The 19,330-nt window shown below is 36.6% G+C and overlaps 1 protein-coding gene across 1 annotated transcript in view; it reads left to right on the forward strand.

The window, feature by feature from the left end:
* Window positions 1-19,330, forward strand: part of SH3BGRL (SH3 domain binding glutamate rich protein like) — a 90,667-nt gene that overhangs the window by 64,596 nt on the left and 6,741 nt on the right. Inside the window, exons 2-3 of the mRNA XM_027096696.1 lie at window positions 7,073-7,258; window positions 11,655-11,735. Coding sequence (XP_026952497.1) covers window positions 7,073-7,258; window positions 11,655-11,735 — 267 coding nt within the window. The remainder of the gene's footprint in view (window positions 1-7,072; window positions 7,259-11,654; window positions 11,736-19,330) is intronic.

A 19,330-nucleotide genomic window follows, 5' to 3' on the forward strand; every position in this document is an offset into this window, starting at 1 on the left:
CAATATTTCCCTGCACTCAAATTCTAGGTAATTGGAATTTATATTGTCATATTGTACATTCCAGTCATTAGTACTTCAAGGGTTCAGGAAATATCTGATATTGAAAACAGTGGCTAAAACATAACTAAAACCCACCATTAAATGGCATTTTTTCCAATCCCTTTTGGAGAACCCATCAATCTAATATGATGCACGAAATGTTTAATCCTGGGAATTCTTTTGAAGACATATTTCCAGATAACACTTAATCTTTGAGAAATCCAGCCCAGTCAGCCACAAAGACTAATGTATATTACTTTAGAATAGGCTTTAATAGGTTTTAGATTATAGCTACCTACTTTTCTCAAACTTCCCTGACTCTTTTGAAACTTTCTTAGAAAGTATTGTCAGATTCACAGTATGCTGTAAGAGTTTTAAAAAGAGACACTTTTCTTGCTTTATATAGCTGGAGTTATTTTTTTCCAGATTTATTGATGTATAATTGATTTATTGAATTGCTTCCAAAACATAGAGTGTGGAAATATAATCATCCAAAAAACAACAGACAAACCTGAATTGAGGGGCATTTTACAAAATACCTGACCAATACTCCTCTGAACTGTCAAGATCATGGGAAACAAGAAAAGTCTGAGAAACTGTCACAGGCCAGAGGAGACTAAAGAGACATGACTAAATGTAATGTGGTATCCTGGAAGGGATCTTGAAACAAAGAAACAGACCATAGTGGAAAAACTGGTGAAATCCAAATAGTCTGGAGTTTAGCTAATAGTACTATACCAATGTATCAGTGTTGGTTTCTTAGCTGTGACAAATGTGCCACTGTGAGGTAAGGTGTTACAATAGGGGAAACAGTGACAGTTATATGGGAACTCTCTATATTATATCTGCAAATTTTCTGTAAATCTAAAATTATTCCAAAATTGAAGTTTATTAAAATAAAAAACTAAAAACAAGCATTTTGGAGGTCCTGGATTTAAAATGAAGTTGTTAGATCAATCAGTATTAACTACTTTGTGTCCAGCCTATGAGGTGAGCACTATGTAGGAAAGCTTAAATAAACAAAAGGCATGGCCCCTACCTTCAGGTGGTTTAGCAACTACTTGAAGAGATGAGACTTTGACATGTGAAAAGATTAGCAATCATTGGTACTATTTGATTAAGCTCCAAACTGGGTGATACTGACTGTAGGAGGTCAGAGGGAGAAGACTGGAGTGGCCACCAAGGGTTTCACAGAGGGAGTGCACCTGGATGAATAAGTTAGAATTGTATCAGTGGAAAGAGGGGAGACTTGCAGTAGAAGGTAACAAAGAGAAAAGCACTAAGGTCTTGGGCACAGCAAACTCAGGGAAAAATAAAGGCAGCTTGATATGTTGTGGGGCGCCCAGGGAATGCATATTTTTAGAGAAGATAGAACATTATGCAGAACCTTGAAAGTTAAGCAGTAGGGGTTGAGGTTGAAACTGGCCACAGGGAACCAGTGTAGCAGCAGTAGGATTACAGTATATGTTTTGATTCTGTGGCTTTCAACCTTTTGTCAAATTTGTCTATTATTTATTAATCTGCTAACACTTCACTTGGCATGTACATTTGATAAGACTATGTGGGGATGAAATTCACCTGCAAGAGATGAAAGTACAGTCATGCTCATTTTCTGAATTAAAAGGGCTTTTCTTGACTAAATGAAATTTCAGTTCTGAATAATCTCATCTTTATAAGATAATGAGAATTTGGGAATGATTCCTGAATACCTTTCTTGCCTGGCACTTTTCTCTGTCCATACTGTTTCCCAGAGTCAGAAGGAACTTTAGTCCTGCTGTTACTGACTCAGTAAAAGCTTGTTTTTACTTTCTTTTTTTTTTAAAAAAATATTTATTTATTTATTTTGGCTGCATTGGGTCTTCATTGCTGTGCGCGGGCTTTTTCTAGTTGTGGCAAGTGGGGGCTACTCTTCATTGTGGTGCACGGGCTTCTCATTGTGGTGGCTTCTCTTGTTGTGGAGCATGGGCTCTAGGTGCACAGGCTTCAGTAGTTGTGGCACACAGGCTCAGTAGTGGTGGCTCGCAGTCTCTAGAGCACAACCTCAGTAGTTGTGGTGCACGGTCTTAGTAGCTCCGCGGCATGTGGGATCTTCCCGGACCAGGGCTCAAACCCATGACCCCTGCATTGGCAAGCAGATTCTTAACCACTGCTCCACCAGGGAAGTCCCTGTTTTTACTTTCAAGTGAGTAGTGCATTGTGTTCAGATAATTTTGCTCTTTGAAAACGTTGTTGGACTTTCTTTTTTTAAAGTGATGGGTACATTGCTTATTTTAAAAAAGTAAAGAATGGGAGGGGTCTGATGCCCTTGCACTTTCTCATCTGTTTCTCTGTAAATTTAAAGTACAGAAATACGCCTCTATACCAGCTTTGCCCACTCAGAACTATTAAGTGACCGAGCTCTTGACAAAGGGGAGACATGGGCTACATTGTTTTCAGTGTAGTCAGCAACAAACCAGAGGCCTCATGACATTCCATTCAGTTCTTCTGTGTGCATGCTGCCCATGTGCAAGCAAGCCCACAAGTTGGTGGGCTTAGGAACTCAGTTTAGACTGGTCAAGGGGAAAGAGACCATAATAACTAGGAAATCAAATTCAGTAAATTAGGCTATTTGGAAGAGAACATAAGATATCTCAGCTTTTGTTGTCTTTCTATTTTGTATCACATAGTTTAGAAGAACTCTTCCATATATTTCCGTCTTATTTCCCCAGCAAGATTGGGAATTCTAATATGTACTGCATGTATTGAAAAAGAACAGGGTTTTGCAGTCAGATAGCTTTATATTTTTAATTTAGTAGAGGCAATTAAGAGATCATTCTTCTTGCGCAGGTATCTTAACCTATCTAAGCCTCAATTTCCTTTGTTGTAAAATGGGGATAATCATACTAACCTTTCAGAATTGTTATGAGCATTTCAGGGGATATATGTACATAGCCTCACAAAGAGTTTGGTACTCAGCAAGCACTCAACAAGTCTTAGTTCCCTTTCTCCTTAAAGGTCTTTATCTGGTACAAATCTTAACCCAGTACTAACATATAATAAGGCTTGGAAATTTCCTCTTGGGATTATCTTGGGAGGCCATTCCTGGTACACATTTTGTGTACCCCTCTATTAGAATTATATAGGGACAACTCTGGCAAAATTCTAAGGCAGACAAAGAAACGTCACTGTTTCCTTGCCTTTCTTCTCTCCGGGCAATCCCTCCCTCCACTCCAAATATGCACACTGACTGCCCTTTCTATGAAGACCAAACTGGTAAACCGGTCATGGTAGAGTTTCAAGCATCAGAAGAATTGAATTTTAGGGTAGATGGTACTCCCAGTGCTCCTTGTTTCACAGCCTCCTGGGTCTACACATATAGCCATGTCTGAAGGAAATGGAGAGAGACTGCAGTTCCTTCTGACTCTGGAAAAAGCTCCAGATTAGAAAGGGCTGGATCCTCTTTAATAAGTGGTGCTGTGAAAACTGGACAGCTACATGTAAAAGAATGAAATTAGATCACTCCCTAATACCATACACAAAAATAAACTCAAAATGGATTAAAGACCTAAATGAAAGGCCAGACACTATAAAACTCTTAGCAGAAAACATAGGCAGAACACTCTATGACATAAATCACAGCAAGATCCTTTTTGACCCACCTCCTAGAGAAATGGAAATAAAAACAAAAATAAACAAATGGGACCTAATGAAACTTAAAAGCTTTTTGCACAGCAAAGGAAACCATAAATGAGGAAAAGACAACGCTAAGAATGGGAGAAAATATTTGTAAACGAAGCAACTGACAAAGGATTAATCTCCAAAATATACAAGCAGCTCATGCACCTCAATATCAAAAAAAACAACCCAATCCAAAAATGGGCAGGAGACCTAAATAGACATTTCTCCATAAAAAGAGAAACAGATGGCCAACAAACACATGAAAAGATACTCAACATCACTAATTATCAGAGAAATGCAAATCAAAACCACAGTGAGGTATCACCTCACACCAGTCAGAATGGCCATCATCAAAAATCTACAAACAATAAATGCTGGAGAGGGTGTGGAGAAAAGGGAACCCTCTTGCACTGTTGGTGGGAATGTAAATTGATACAGCCACTATGGAGAACAGTATGGAGGTTCCTCAAAAAACTAAAAATAGAACTACCATATGACCCAGCAATCCCACTCCTATGCACGTATCCAGAGGAAACCATACTTCAAAAGGATGCATGCACTCTGATGTTCATTGCACTATTTATAATAGACAGGACATGGAAGCAATGTAAATGTCCATTGACAGATGAATGGATAAAGAAGATGTGGCACATATATACAATGGAATATTACTCAGCCATAGAAAGGAACGAAATTGAGTTATTTGTAATGAGGTGGATGCACCTAGAGTCTGTCATACAGAGTGAAGTAAGTCAGAAAGAGAAAAACAAATACCGTACACTAACGCATATATATGGAATCTAAAAAAAACGGTACTGATGAACCTAGTGACAGGGCAGGAATAAAGACACAGATGTAGAGAACGGACTTGAGGACACAGAGGGCAAGGGGAAGCTAGTATGAAGTGAGAGAGTAGCATTGACATATATACACTACCAAATGTAAAATGGATGGCTAGTGGGAAGCTGCTGCATAGCAGAGGGAGGTCAGTTCAATGCTCTGCAAAGGCCTAGAGGGTTGAGTTAGGGAAGGTGGGAGGGAGGCTTAAGAGGGATGGGATATGGTGATATATGTATACATATAGCTGATTCACTGTGTTGTACAGCAGAAACTAACACAACATCGTAAAGCAATTATACTCCAATAAAGATAAAATTTAAAAAGAATGGGCTGGATAGATGAGATTTTTCAGAACTGATAAAGAAAAGCCTTTTTAACCCAGAAAATTAGGCATGACTGTACTTTCTTTACTGTGACCACCTTAAGACATAGCTGTTTTTGAGAAACTACCTTTAAATATCTACACTCCTCTTTTCACACAAGGCTCTACTGAAATTACTTGAGCCTTAACATCTCTCTAGACATAATGTGGTAGAATTGCAACTGAAAAAGAAAGTAATAACAGTATTTGGGGAGGCAGACAGCAGTAAAATAGCAAACCTTACATTGTGCTCTTATGCTGCCACATCTTGGAACATCTGTCAGGAGAACTCCAGGGAGCTAGGGGTAGAGATAGGAGATCAACAAGAAAATTCTTAATAGTCTTACCCTAGATTTGTTGTAGACTTGTTGGTAAAGAGATGTGAATTACAAGCTTTACATGGCTGATTGTGACCAAAGCATTTTTTAAAATATTTCAAAACAGGCAAGCTGAAAACAAGTGTTTCTTGCTGTGGTTATACCATTAGATTAAGCAGTAGGAAGCCAGTGGCTTAAGGACTCATGACAGTATTCATTTAAAATGCACACAGATCTCTTTGTTTACCAAATGACTACACAGTGGCAACACTGCAGTAGTCTAGTGCCAAACAGACTAACTGGGGATTCAGACTTGATTTTCCTTTTGGGTGTATTTTGTAAGTAGATTAGTAAAAGACTGAAAAGGCAGCTTTAAATTCTATTTGTTCATGCTTCCTTCACCCCATTCTTAAATCGATAGGCACTGGCTAGGCAAAGACAGTCTTATTATTTAACTACAAATTAGTGTAGCCCTTCTTGTGGCAGCATTTGAAACAAACAGAACCAATTGGAAGGAATTTATATATCTGAATTTCTCTTTGCAGAAGTTGACTGGGTCACAAATTATAACCTATTTAAAAAGACAAAATACACACCCACACAAGTGTTTATTCATTTAGAGACTTCAATTATGTGTAAGAATTTAGTCATAGAAATTATGAGCATCCATTTAGAAAGTTTCCAAGTTTATTTTGTAATACTGTACCTTTATTGTTCTAGTTCAATATGCTGTAATATTTGTGAGCTCATTTTTCACAGCTGGACAATTATATTAAACTTTACTAAGTATATCATGCTTTCACTAAAACCATAGACTGCATGCAATATAGATGGATGTAGTATGCAGCATGTGTGCTGTCAGTATTAAGCTTAGTCTAAGTGGCATCACTCATAGCAATAAGCACTTGCTCTCTCTTTTAAGTTCCTTGCACTCTTGGCTTTGTCATTCACTTGACTCCTCTCACCTGACCACCTTAGCTTCATATTTAAATACCATGTTATAATTGAAAATTTTAATATATCTATGTCTAATACCTCCCTCTAGATTGTAATTTTAGGAGGGAATCTGCTATTTTTCTTTAGACATTTTAAAGAACCTGATAAATTTCTTACATACTTAAGAGGCACCAAAGAAATATTGTTGAATAGCTATTAAATACAGTTTCGGACAATCATTTTAGATTTTAGTGCATCACAGTTGGAACCTCTGTTGATCTTCAATAAAGTGTTAGCTGAGAAAATGCGACAGGTTGATTATAAAACAAGACAAAGCCCCATCTTGATTAAATGTGTTGTTGTAGCTCAGCACTTTCATGAAAAAGACTCTTGTTTACTTGTTCAGTTTCTGTTCCATATGATGAAAATTGACACATAGAGTCTTGTAACATTCTCAAGGAAATATTCATTTCTGTTAACTGTATGATGCTTATTAAGACAGGAAGTAGACTCAGGTCATTTGGAATGACTTTCAACAAAGGCTAAAATTAAGAGAAGCTTGTAGATAATCGGGAAACACACCTTGCCACTACTCAAACTTTTGAGTTAATTGCACTTGAGGTTATTGCTATGTATCAGCTATCTTTTCTTCTTCATGATTAGATGTGAGCATTTCAGTGAAAAAAAGGAAAAGTTGGGTTGATAAAAGGATCTGTGAACTGAAAGCTCTTCAATCCACTTGTGAGACAACATTAACAACAAAATAATAGAGGGAAAACTATATATCTTCTGTTAAACCACAAATCTTGATCCATGTCTGAATTCATTTCTGCTAGTTCATTAACACATTTTTTGTTGAATATGATAAAAATAATAAAAGCTGTTTGTTCAACAATATAACTTCTTGTCCTTTGGGCCCTAGATTAAGAAGAAACAGCAAGATGTGCTTGGTTTCTTAGAAGCTAACAAAATAGGATTTGAAGAAAAAGATATTGCAGCCAATGAAGAGAATCGGAAGTGGATGAGAGAAAATGTACCTGAAAACAGTCGACCAGCCACAGGGTACCCCTTGCCACCTCAAATTTTCAATGAAAGCCAGTACCGTGGGGTAAGGAACCAATTAAAATTCTTGTTTTTTTTTAAAAATGGATTGCCTCAAACCCATCCACTTTCTTTTACTCCCACCCCATATCTACATACAGTCATTTCTCCTGTTCATCCTCTACATCCATCCTAGGCAGCTAGGGTATTTTGCCTTCTACTAGAAGGCAAATGGATGAGTCATTCACCAAAAAATTATCTGTGAATGTATAAGTACAGACCAGAGCATTTATATTTATTTCTGGTATGTCCATGAAGAAGCCACTGAAAACAGGTGAGCTGTTTTACTTATTTAGATTAAAATTAGTTTAAAAAGAGGAATATCTCAGTTTCTGCTTCAAGGTAGTAAAACTTTTATTTGAGTATTATTAATGAATTTTCTTAAAATTTTGAGTTAGCTAATTGAACTAATGTATGGATGAGGGAAACAGGAGTAGAGTTTTTACTTTTTGACTGGTGCTTTCAAGTTTGTCATCTTGGTTAGCCTTCATTTAAACCATGAAGTAGTTCCCTTCAATGTTCATTCACTGTGTATTTAAGTAACATTTGTAGCCTGTGGCCACTCTAGGTACCATGGCAAGTACAAGTATGTATAAAACAAAGCCTCTTTTCTTAAAGAGCTGATTGGGAGTGTTGTGTGGGTAGAATCAAACACACCTGAAACAGAGAGAGTGGTTATGAGGCCACATCCATGTGATGACATGGTACAGAAAGCATATGTAAGGGCTATAGGAATTTCCAGTAAAGAACTGTTTGCTTTGCTGTGTCCTCAGAGTTAGCATAATTGAGGAACAAATGTTTTTAGAGCCAGCAATCCAAATCTTCTAACTCATGTGTTTATATGGGAGTGAGAAGGAGAACACCTAGGGGAGGGTATGGCAAAATTGAGAAGTTCATTAGCATAAAATATTTTCTCTGTGAATTGAATTTGTCACTTCTGAGGAGGGGCCAGAAGATTTCTTCTGCTGCTGCAAACAGGGCCAATGTGTAAAGACATATTATGTAGATAAGGAAAAGACAATTAGGCTATTCATTTAGATGGTGAAACCTCAGTGCTTCTATATTTGAAATTTCTGCAAATTGTCAACTCTCAGGGGCTGAAACAGGCCTCAGAGGTCATCCAGTCCAATCTAAGCCAGCATATATTGTCTTAATCTCTCCTTTTTGAAGCAGGAATTTCAATTTGTTTGACTTTTTAAAAGAAACACATTTTGGGTTATAAGGGTGATGTTTGAGAAGCCAAATTTACCTGGTTTATTTCTCCCTCGGAAGCCATACTATAAGGGAATGGAGTATGTTATGGAAAAAAAGGCAAGTATCACTGAGAAATGGGAAGATGAAAAGGAAGGTGCAGGAGGTGAGATGCAAATCAAACAAATATTTGTTAATGGAAAAGGAATCCATTTTCTATTGAGTGCCTGCTGTGTGCCAGGCACTGAGTTAGGAGTTTCATAACAATAATTAAGATTTGTCCCTATACAGACGTTAGGGAGAAAAGTGTATAGCAACCGTTCATAGAAAGCATATTATATGTCAGCTATTGTGCTACATACTTTATGTGTACTATATTAATCAGTTCTCATACTAATCTCATGAGGTGTAGATATTGTTATTCCTGTTTCATAGATGAAGATATTGAGGCCTAGAAGAGGTTAACTAACTTCCTAAATCATACAATTATTAAGTGATGCAGCTAGAATTTAAACTTAGATCTGTCTTATTCTGAAGTTCTTACTCATTCTATTAAACCACTGTGCTGTTAATTTTCCTGTTTACTCAAAGATCCCATCTTGGTTCTTTTCTTGTTTCATTCTGTATTGTGGGAGGCTGACCTCAGCAAATTATATTTCCCAGTGTCCATTGCCAACTGGCTGCCTATTAGGTTTGGCCGGTAATAGGATGCACTGGTTGGATGAGTGGAGGGCAGGAGGAGAGGAAAAGCCAAGGTATCCCCCCTTTTTCTGGAGGTGTCCATGACAGTGGCTACATCTCCTTTGTGGTACCAGCTCTGTAATACTACCTTCTCCACTCTTCCCTTCAGCAGTAGCTGTGGTAGCAGCTTCCTGCTATTTCTAGTCTCTGGGCTGCCTCACCGTCTCCTGTCTGCCTTTCAGCTCTTTAATCTTTTGTAAGTGGTTCTTCATATTAAATTCCCTTGTTTAAACTGTCCCAAGGTTTCTCAACCTTGGCAATACTGATATGTTGGGTTTATGGGGGCTCCCTTGTGCATTGTAGAATGTTTAGCAGCATCCCTGGCTTCTATCCATGAGTGCTAGTAGCACCCTCCCAGTTGTGAAAAAACAAAAATGTTTCCAGATTTTGCGAGACATCCCTGGGGGAAAATTACCTCCTTTTTTAGAATCATTGAGCTATAGCTTAGGTTCTATTTCCAGATTAGTATGTAACTGAAACAATTACCCTGCCAACATAAATGAAGCTCTGCTATAAACGATACAAAATTTTTAAGGGTAATCTATGTTCTGAAAGAGCTTATGCTGTGTATATGAAGAACTAAAGCACATTTTCATGAAATAATTAATATGATACAAATATATGGTAGAATACATTCTGGATTAATGTTATTGGAATCCCAAATATGTAAATAAAGTATATTTTCCTCAAGAGAATTCCTATAGAAGAAGCAGACTATGTTTTGTTTACTCTTGTATTCTTAGCACCAGGAACAGTGATTGGCATGTAGTAGGTGCTCAATACATATTTGTACAATAAATTAATTAATCCTGATTAATTGAGAAGATGATATTCTTTTCTCTCAGAGCTACAAATCTGTTTCTGTGTGCTAAGTTCAGGGCCAACAAATAATGTACTGTGATTCCCCAAACACCTGAAGCAGAGATAACTAGATTACCCTACATAGTATTTTATGATCAGATTTCAATGTATTTGAAGATCTACTTTCTTTCACATGAGTTTAAAGATTGACACAGACTGTTTTTATTGATTTGATTATAGTAAGAAATGTCTCTTGTATAACTGTTACGTTCTTTTAACTAGCATTTTGAGGTTACTTCCAAGTGGCTGAGTATAGATATGATGTATATTGCTTGTTTACCTTGAGTAACTTATAGGTCATGTGTCTCAGTATGGATTTTGTATCAAGATCCAGTTAGTTTCACTTTTGAATAGTGAGTTTAAAGAATATAGGAGGCTGGTCATAAATGCCTGTTGTTTATGATTTAATCCTTTGTCAACATCTAGGGTACACAAAAAGATGCTGTGGCTCTAAACAATACTGACTGTGTTAAAAGAGTCCCTAAATGAGAGAAATTCTGATGTTTCTTGAGTTAGGGGTCAGATTTAGGGTCATCAATGGCTTGAGAGGCCGTAAACTTTATACCTCCAGATCCTCCAAGTACCAGGAACTATATATGCTAGAAAAGAACCTTGTAATTGGTGATCTGTTGGTGAGGCAATCTCTACAGAAGCCAGCAAATTATGAGTTCATTTTACCTCTAATAACTCAGCCAAAATGCCAAGCTTATCTCTGTGTTTTTGCGTTTTTTTAGAGAAATTTTGAAACACTTTATTATTTTTTTAATTTTTAATTTTTTAAATTTTTTTGGCCATGCCATGAGGCATTTGGGATCCCCGACCAGGGATAGAAACTGTGCCCCCTGCATTGGAAGGGCAGAGTCTTAACCACTGGACCACCAGGGAAGTCCCTCTCTGTGTGTTTTAAGTCAAACAAACTAAGGCCAGGTATAGACAATGGCTGTGTTTTCTAAGTATATTTGCTATTTATTATATGTCATAGTCAAATGTAGGCAGTTCGGTTGTTACTTTTGGAGCATGCATGGTGGTTTAGAGGATGACAATGGGAAGCCCAACTGAATTTAGTCACGTGAAGCTTTTATTGGATCCCCGGATTGTTTGCTCTTCCAGTCATATTTCATGAAAATCTCATACCCTTCCTCTGAACACAGCACAGATTTACTATTCTTATGGCCATGGGATAGCTAAAATCTGGTCTGCTGTAGGTTCTGAGGGCATCTCTACCTTAATGAATAATGCAAGAGAAATAATGGCAAACTGGAACAATAGCCTCCTCCCAAAAGTAAGCAACATCTTACTGGCAAATAGTTGGCTGCTTTGGGCTATGGAGAAAGCTGCTTGCCCTGAGGCAGATTTAAGTTCTATGCAGTATGAAATAAGTCCTTTTGCTATTTCTGTCTCACAGATCAGCATATCTTCTAACCCACATTAGTTGAGATCCAATGAGCCTTGACTCTTTACTACTCCTTCCAGAATTCTAGCATTATTGAAGTTAGCTAGCCTGTTTGCCTTCAAAGATATTGACCAGTCAGATAATTTTGAATTAATTTCCCCTTTTCTTTCCTTTGTTGGTTGTATATTGCTAATTCTTGTTGCCTTCTTTTATCAAGGACTATGATGCCTTCTTTGAAGCCAGAGAAAATAATGCAGTGTATGCCTTTTTAGGCTTGACAGCCCCACCTGGTTCAAAGGTATGATTCATTTTTCCCCTTCTTTATAGGCCATTTTATTGCTGCTGGGTTTTTTTAATCAGTAAGATTTGCACTTTATTAAGTACTCAGATTAAGCCAGAGGCAGTGCAACATAGCTAAAAGGAAATGTCCCTGCTCCGCATACACTTAATCCCTAGTAGGGAAGACAGATGTGCATAATTAAATACATAAAGTATGTGGATAGAAGGTAGGCCGAGTGACTTCCCTATCAAGCTGCCCAAGGCAGCAAATTTCTCATTGACCCATTCACAAATAAGTGGTTAACAATTTTAAAGACACCATTATTCCAGTTGCCATGTATGGTATTACGTGGACAGAAAGCATCTTAGTTCAAAGTAATCTTCTTGTCAGTATCTATTGTCCTTGTGTGACATCAAATGCTAGAGTCACCTATTCAAATTAACTAAGAGCATTTGAGTATCAAAACTCATCACTAAATTGCTGGCTGAATTTGGAGCTTTTCCCCTGCCAACAACAAATTAATTTTTCAAGTGGTGGTGTTCCCAGGGAAGATCATACAAAGAAAAATATAAAAAATTAAGTTGCCTGTTTAAAAAAATGTCTCAGAGCTATGGACTTTAAATATACGTTTGCCTTTTACCATATTTCTTCTCCACAAAGGCTGGTTTAATCAAAGTGTATGTCCCCTGCTCTATCATTTTACATTTTGTTCTCAGAAGCTAATTTTTGTTAAACAGATTCTTCTAACTCCAGCTCCTTCTCCAGTTTTGAGAGTCTGTGTTATTGTCTGTATTTTCACTAGAGACTGTTTAGAGGCATTGTTGTCTGAGTCACTATGAAATTCTGTTTTCTTGCCAAACTTTCTTTTCCCATGGATAAAATGTCTTATTTTAGGCTTTGTATAATTTAAGTTGTAGGAAATCTTAGGTAAGGCATTTTTATTTAAACAAGTTAGTAAAACCCAAGTAAAGTCATTGATTTCAGTGCATATTGGAGGAAGTATAAAAGGAAAGATAGTCTGTTTTCTGTGACTGAAGACTCTCTTTCCTTCAGTGAAAAGTATGAGCCATTCATTCATTTATTCATTCAATAAATATTTACTGAGTGTCAAACATTGACTTGATACTGATGATAGGGCAAATACGGAGAATACAACATAATCTCTACCTTCAAAGTGTTTATAACCTAGTGAGGAACATGTATATGAATAATTATACAACAAATATGTCTACAAATAATTATGATATAGTATGGTAAATTTTGTATGGTTGGTATGAATAAAGTACAGTAAGCATCCAAAGGAAATAATCATAAATTACTACTAAGGAGTTTGGGAAAGGTTCCACAGAGGAATTGGCATTTGAGCTGTTACGGATTCTAAAACACTGAAGTAACACTAGGCGTCTTTCACAGTGGCTGCAATAGGAACCACTGCATTGGGATGTACCTGCACCCAATGGTATGTTCAGGGAGCAGAGTATAATGCAACATGAATCTACTATAGAACATATTAAATAAGGGAGATGCATTAGGAGGTAATATTGGCTAGGTAGGGTGGGGCCAGATTATGAATACTGTGCTAGATACTTTCGGCTTTATTCTCTAGGCATCTAAAAGCCATGGTAGGGAATGAGAGAAGACAATGATGTGATTATCTTTGTATTTTAAGATGTGATTTGATCTATGTCTCAAGAAAATAAATTTGGCAGATGTGTGGATTGTGAAACATTGGAGAAATGAGATATTAGAGATGGGCTGACCCATTAGAGTGTTCCTTAAGAGTCCAGAAAAGCAATGGAGAAGGCCTAAAGTGGGACTGCAGTTACAGAAAGGAAAAGATGGATTTAGGAGACACAGAAAAATCACTTGTGATAGGATTTGGCAATTTATGAGATGTTTATGTATGGAAAGAACTGGGAAGGATTGAAGCTATCTCTGAGGCTTCTAACCTGGGTGATAGGGAAATGAAGCAAAAGTCATGGAGGAAACAGAAAAGTGAGTGATCCAAGGGAGGAGTTAGTCTTGGAAAAGAGAGGGCATGCAGTTTTCTTCTGAGACTGGATGGAATGAAGAGAGAAGGATAAAAATAGAAATTTTAATGTGTGGGGAGGTTAGGGAAGTTCACATTTGAAAATGTCTTACCTTTAGTATGAGGTAAGAAGAATGATCATCTGCTAGGAGTGATGGGAAATTTGAGAATTGAAAAGATGCATTTGCTGAAAATAAGCTAAAGAGTAGGCGAAGATCATGAATGGAAGGATGGCTGAGCAAGATAAAATTCCCTGTTGAAGTTAGAGTTGATGAGCCCACAGTGGAACCAGTCAGCTTGTTTACAGTGTTTTTTTTTTTTTCATCCTTGTTTAACCCTAGAAGTAGGAATAGAGTAAAAGGACAGCAGATGTTATCAAGGATTGAACTAGAGGGAGCTGATAGATCGGGATAAAGAAAAGAGGTCTGGAATTGACAGTGGAGTTGAAGGGTGGATTGGTAATAGGGAGATTTTGAATGTTAGTATTTAATAGGTTTTCCCCAAGATTAAAAGTGATAAATTTGATATCAGAAGGATGATTTTTCTATCCTTCAGCTCAGCTTTCAGAGTTTTCCCCTTTAATTTAATAGGACAATAAGTCTTCCAGAAAGAACTGGCTGAAAAGAAAGTATACGCAATAAGAAATACAACTAATTAACCCGCATTGGAAAAGTGCATTCATAATAAAAAGAAATGTGATAAAATGAGATACAATATTCATCTGTGAAGTTAACAAAGATAAAACAAAGTGATAATGCTCAGTGCTGAGAAGTGTGCATTAAAACATATTCTCTCATATATTACTGGTGATGATATAAATTGGTACTACTGTTTGAAAACCAAAATAGCAAATATATATCAAGGACCTCAAAAATGTTTATACTTCTTCATCCAGTAATTGTACTGGGTAGTAAGGCCTAATGAAATAATTCATACATGGAAAAGTCTTTATGGATAAAAAAATAAATCAAAATGTTATTTTTAATCTTAAAAAATTTGAAAACAAGTTAAATGTCTAAAAATAGGGTCAACAGAAATGATTTATCCACTGAGTGAACTCATGCTCTCATTAAAAAATGAGAGTTTGTGAAAAGATACATTATAATGAGCTACAGAACTGTTTTTACTGTGTAATTAGCATTCTATTGATAATTACATTTAAAATCTATCTACAGGACAAAAAGAGACTGAAAGGAACCATAGCTAATAATATGAATGTTTTTCTTTTTTCTCCATTTATTTATTTTCCAAATAATTAGAATACATTCTCTTTACATTTAAAAATTATTGAAAGCCAGTGCACTGGAAAGCTTGATTTAAAAGTACCCAATGGCAAATATTTCTATAAGGCAAGGAATCCTCTGTAAGACAAATAATTTTTTTTTATTCTTTTGTATATTAGATGCAGTTAAACATGGTATATAAATATTTGCTCTTTACTCTTCTATTAATACAGAAGATAATTTCATAGCACTAGCATTTCTTATATTGCAGTATAGTTGATAGTTTTGATATGGAATAAAATAACTGATATATATATATATATATTTTTTTTTAACATCTTTATTGGGGTATAATTGCTTTACAATGGTGTGTTAGTTTCTGCTTTATAACAAAGTGAATCAGTTATACATATACATATGTTCCCATATGTCTTCCCTCTTGCGTCTCCCTCCCTCCCACCCTCCCTATCCCACCCCTCCAGGCTGTCACAAAGCACCGAGCCAATATCCCTGTGCCATGCGGCTGCTTCCCACTAGCTATCTACCTTACTATGTCTGTTAGTGTGTATATGTCCATCACTCTCTCTCGCCCTGTCACAGCTCACCCTTCCCCCTCCCCATAACCTCAAGTCCGTTCTCTAGTAGGTCTGCGTCTTTATTCCTGACTTAACCCTAGGTTCTTCATGACATTTTTTTCCTTAAATTCCATATATATGTGTTAGCATACGGTATTTGTCTTTTTCTTTCTGACTTACTTCACTCTGTATGACAGACTCTAGGTCCATCCACCTCATTACAAATAGTTCAATTTCGTTTCCTTTTATGGCTGAGTAATATTCCATTGTAGATATGTGCCACATCTTCTTTATCCATTCATCCGATGATGGGCACTTAGGTTGTTTCCATCTCTGGGCTATTGTAAATAGAGCTGCAATGAACATTTTGGTACATGACTCTTTGAATTTCGGTTTTCTCAGGGTATATGCCCAGTAGTGGGATTGCTGGGTCATATGGTAGTTCTATTTGTAGTTTTTTAAGGAACCTCCATACTGTTCTCCATAGTGGCTGAACCAATTCACATTCCCACCAGCAGTGCAAGAGTGTTCCCTTTACTCCACACCCTCTCCAGCATTTATTGTTTCTAGATTTTTTGATGTTGGCCATTCTGACTGATGTGAGATGATATCTTATTGTAGTTTTGATTTGCATTTCTCTAATGATTAATGATGTTGAGCATTCTTTCATGTGTTTGTTGGCAGTCTGTATCTCTTCTTTGGAGAAATGTCTATTTAGGTCTTCTGCCCATTTTTGGATTGGGTTGTTTGTTTTTTTGTTATTGAGCTGCATGAGCTGCTTGTAAATTTTGGAGATTAATCCTTTGTCGGTTGCTTCATTTGCAAATATTTTCTCCCATTCTGAGGGTTGTCTTTTGGTCTTGTTTATGGTTTCCTTTGCTGTGCAGAAGCTTTGAATTTTCATTAGGTCCCATTTGTTTATTTTTGTTTTTATTTCCATTACTCTAGGAGGTGGGTCAGAAAGGATCTTGCTGTGATTTATGTCATAGAGTGTTCTGTCTATGTTTTCCTCTAAGAGTTTGATAGTTTCTGGCCTTACATTTAGGTCTTTAATCCATTTTGAGCTTATTTTTGTGTATGGTGTTAGGGAGTGATCTAATCTCATACTTTTACATGTACCTGTCCAGTTTTCCCAGCACCAGTTACTGAAGAGGCTGTCCTTTCTCCACTGTACATTCCTGCCACCTTTATCAAAGATAAGGTGTCCATATGTGCGTGGGTTTATCTCTGGGTTTTCTATCCTGTTCCATTGATCAATCTTTCTGTTTTTGTACCAGTACCATACTGTCTTGATTACTGTAGCTTTGTAGTATAGTCTGAAGTCAGGGAGCCTGATTCCTCCAGCTCCTTTTTTCGTTCTCAAGATTGCTTTGGCTATTCGGGGTCTTTTGTGTTTCCATACAAATTGTGAAATTATTTGTTCTAGTTCTGTGAAAAATGCCAGTGGTAGTTTGATAGTGATTGCATTGAATCTATAGATTGCTTTGGGTAGTAGAGTCATTTTCACAATGTTGATTCTTCCAATCCAAGAACATGGTATATCTCTCCATCTATTTGTATCATCTTTAATTTCTTTCATCAGTGTCTTATAATTTTCTGCATACAGGTCTTTTGTCTCCTTAGGTAGGTTTATTCCTGTATATTTTATTCTTTTTGTTGCAGTGGTAAATGGGAGTGTTTTCTTCATTTCAGTCTCAGATTTTACATCATTAGTGTATAGGAATGCCAGAGATTTCTGTGCATTAATTTTGTATCCTGCCACTTTACCAAATTCATTGATTAGCTCTAGTAGTTTTCTGGTAACATCTTTAGGATTCTCTATGTATAGGATCATGTCATCTGCAAACAGTGACAGCTTTACTTCTTCTTTTCTGATTTGGATTCCTTTTATTTCCTTTTCTTCTCTGATTGCTGTGGCTAAAACTTCCAAAACTATGTTGAATAAGAGTGGTGAGAGTGGGCAATCTTGTATTTTTCCTGATCTTAGTGGAAATGCTTTCAGTTTTTCACCATTGAGGATGATATTTGCTGTGGGCTTGTCATATATGGCCTTTATTATGTTGAGGAAAGTTCCCTCTATGCCTACTTTCTGCAGGGTTTTTATCATAAATGGATGTTGAATTTTATCAAAAGCTTTCTCTGCATCAATTGAGATGATCATATGGTTTTTCTCCTTCAATTTGTTAATATGGTTTATCACATTGATAGATTTGAGTATATTGAAGAATCCTTGCATTCCTGGAATAAACCCCACTTGATCATGGTGTATTATCCTTTTAATGTGCTGTTGGATTCTGTTTGCTAGTATTTTGTTGAGGATTTTTGCATCTATGTTCATCAGTGATATTGGCCTGTAGTTTTCTTTCTTTGTGACGTCCTTGTCTGGTTTTGGTATCAAGGTGATGGTGGCCTCGTAGAAGGAGTTTGGGAGTGTTCCTCCCTCTGCTATATCTTGGAAGAGTTTGAGAAGGATAGGTGTTAGCTCTTCTCTAAATGTTTGATAGAATTCGCCTGTGAAGCCATCTGGTTCTGGGCTTTTGTTTGTTGGAAGATTTTTAATCACAGTTTCAATTTCAGTGCTTGTGATTGGTCTGTTCATATTTTCTATTTCTTCCTGATTCAGTCTTGGCAGGTTGTGCATTGTTAAGAATTTGTCCATTACATCCAGATTGTCCATTTTATTGGCATAGAGTTGCTTGTAGTAATCTCTCATATTCTTTTATTTCTGCAGTGTCAGTTGTTACCTCTCCTTTTTCATTTCTAATTCTATTGATTTGAGTCTTCTCCCTTTTTTTCTTGATGAGTCTGGCTAGTGGTTTTTCTATTTTGATTATCTTCACAAAGAACCAGCTTTTAGTTTTATTGATCTTTGCTATTGTTTCCTTCATTTCTTTTTCATTTATTTCTGATCTGATTTTTATGATTTCTTTCCTTCTGCTAGCTTTGGGGATTTTTTGTTCTTCTTTCTCTAATTGCTTGAGGTGCAAGGTTAGGTTGTTTATTCGAGATGTTTCCTGCTTCTTAAGGTGGGCTTGTATTGCTATAAACTTCCCCCTTAGAACTGCTTTTGCTGCATCCCATAGGTTTTGGGTCGTTGTGTCTCCATTGTCATTTGTTTCTAGGTATTTTTTGATTTCCTCTTTGATTTCTTCAGTGATCACTTCATTATTAAGTAGTGTATTGTTTAGCCTCCATGTGTTTGTATTTTTTACAGATCTTTTCCTGTAATTGATATCTAGTCTCATGGCATTGTGGTCAGAAAAGATACTTGATACAATTTCAATTTTCTTAAATTTACCAAGGCTTGATTTGTGACCCAAGATATGATCCATCCTGGAGAATGGTCCATGAGCACTTGAGAAAAATGTGTATTCTGTTGTTTTTGGATGGAATGTCCTATAAATATCAATTAAGTCCATTTTGTTTAATGTATCATTTAAAGCTTGTGTTTCCTTATTTATTTTCATTTTGGATGATCTGTCCATGGGTGAAAGTGGGGTATTTAAGTCCCCTACTATGAATGTGTTACTGTTGATTTCCCCTTTTATGGCTGTTAGTATTTGCCTTATGTATTGAGGTGCTCCTATGTTGGGTGCATAAATATTTACAATTGTTATATCTTCCTCTTGGATCGATCCCTTGATCATTATGTAGTGTCCTTCTTTGTCTCTTTTAATAGTCCTTATTTTAAAGTCTATTTTGTCTAATATGAGAATTGCTACTCCGGCTTTCTTTTGGTTTCCATTTGCATGGAATATCTTTTTCCATCACCTTACTTTCAGTCTG

This window comes from Aethalodelphis obliquidens, unplaced genomic scaffold, assembly GCF_003676395.1.
Source record: "Aethalodelphis obliquidens isolate GAN/ISIS:26980383/991018 unplaced genomic scaffold, ASM367639v1 scaffold106, whole genome shotgun sequence".
Taxonomy (NCBI): Eukaryota; Metazoa; Chordata; class Mammalia; order Artiodactyla; family Delphinidae; genus Aethalodelphis; species Aethalodelphis obliquidens.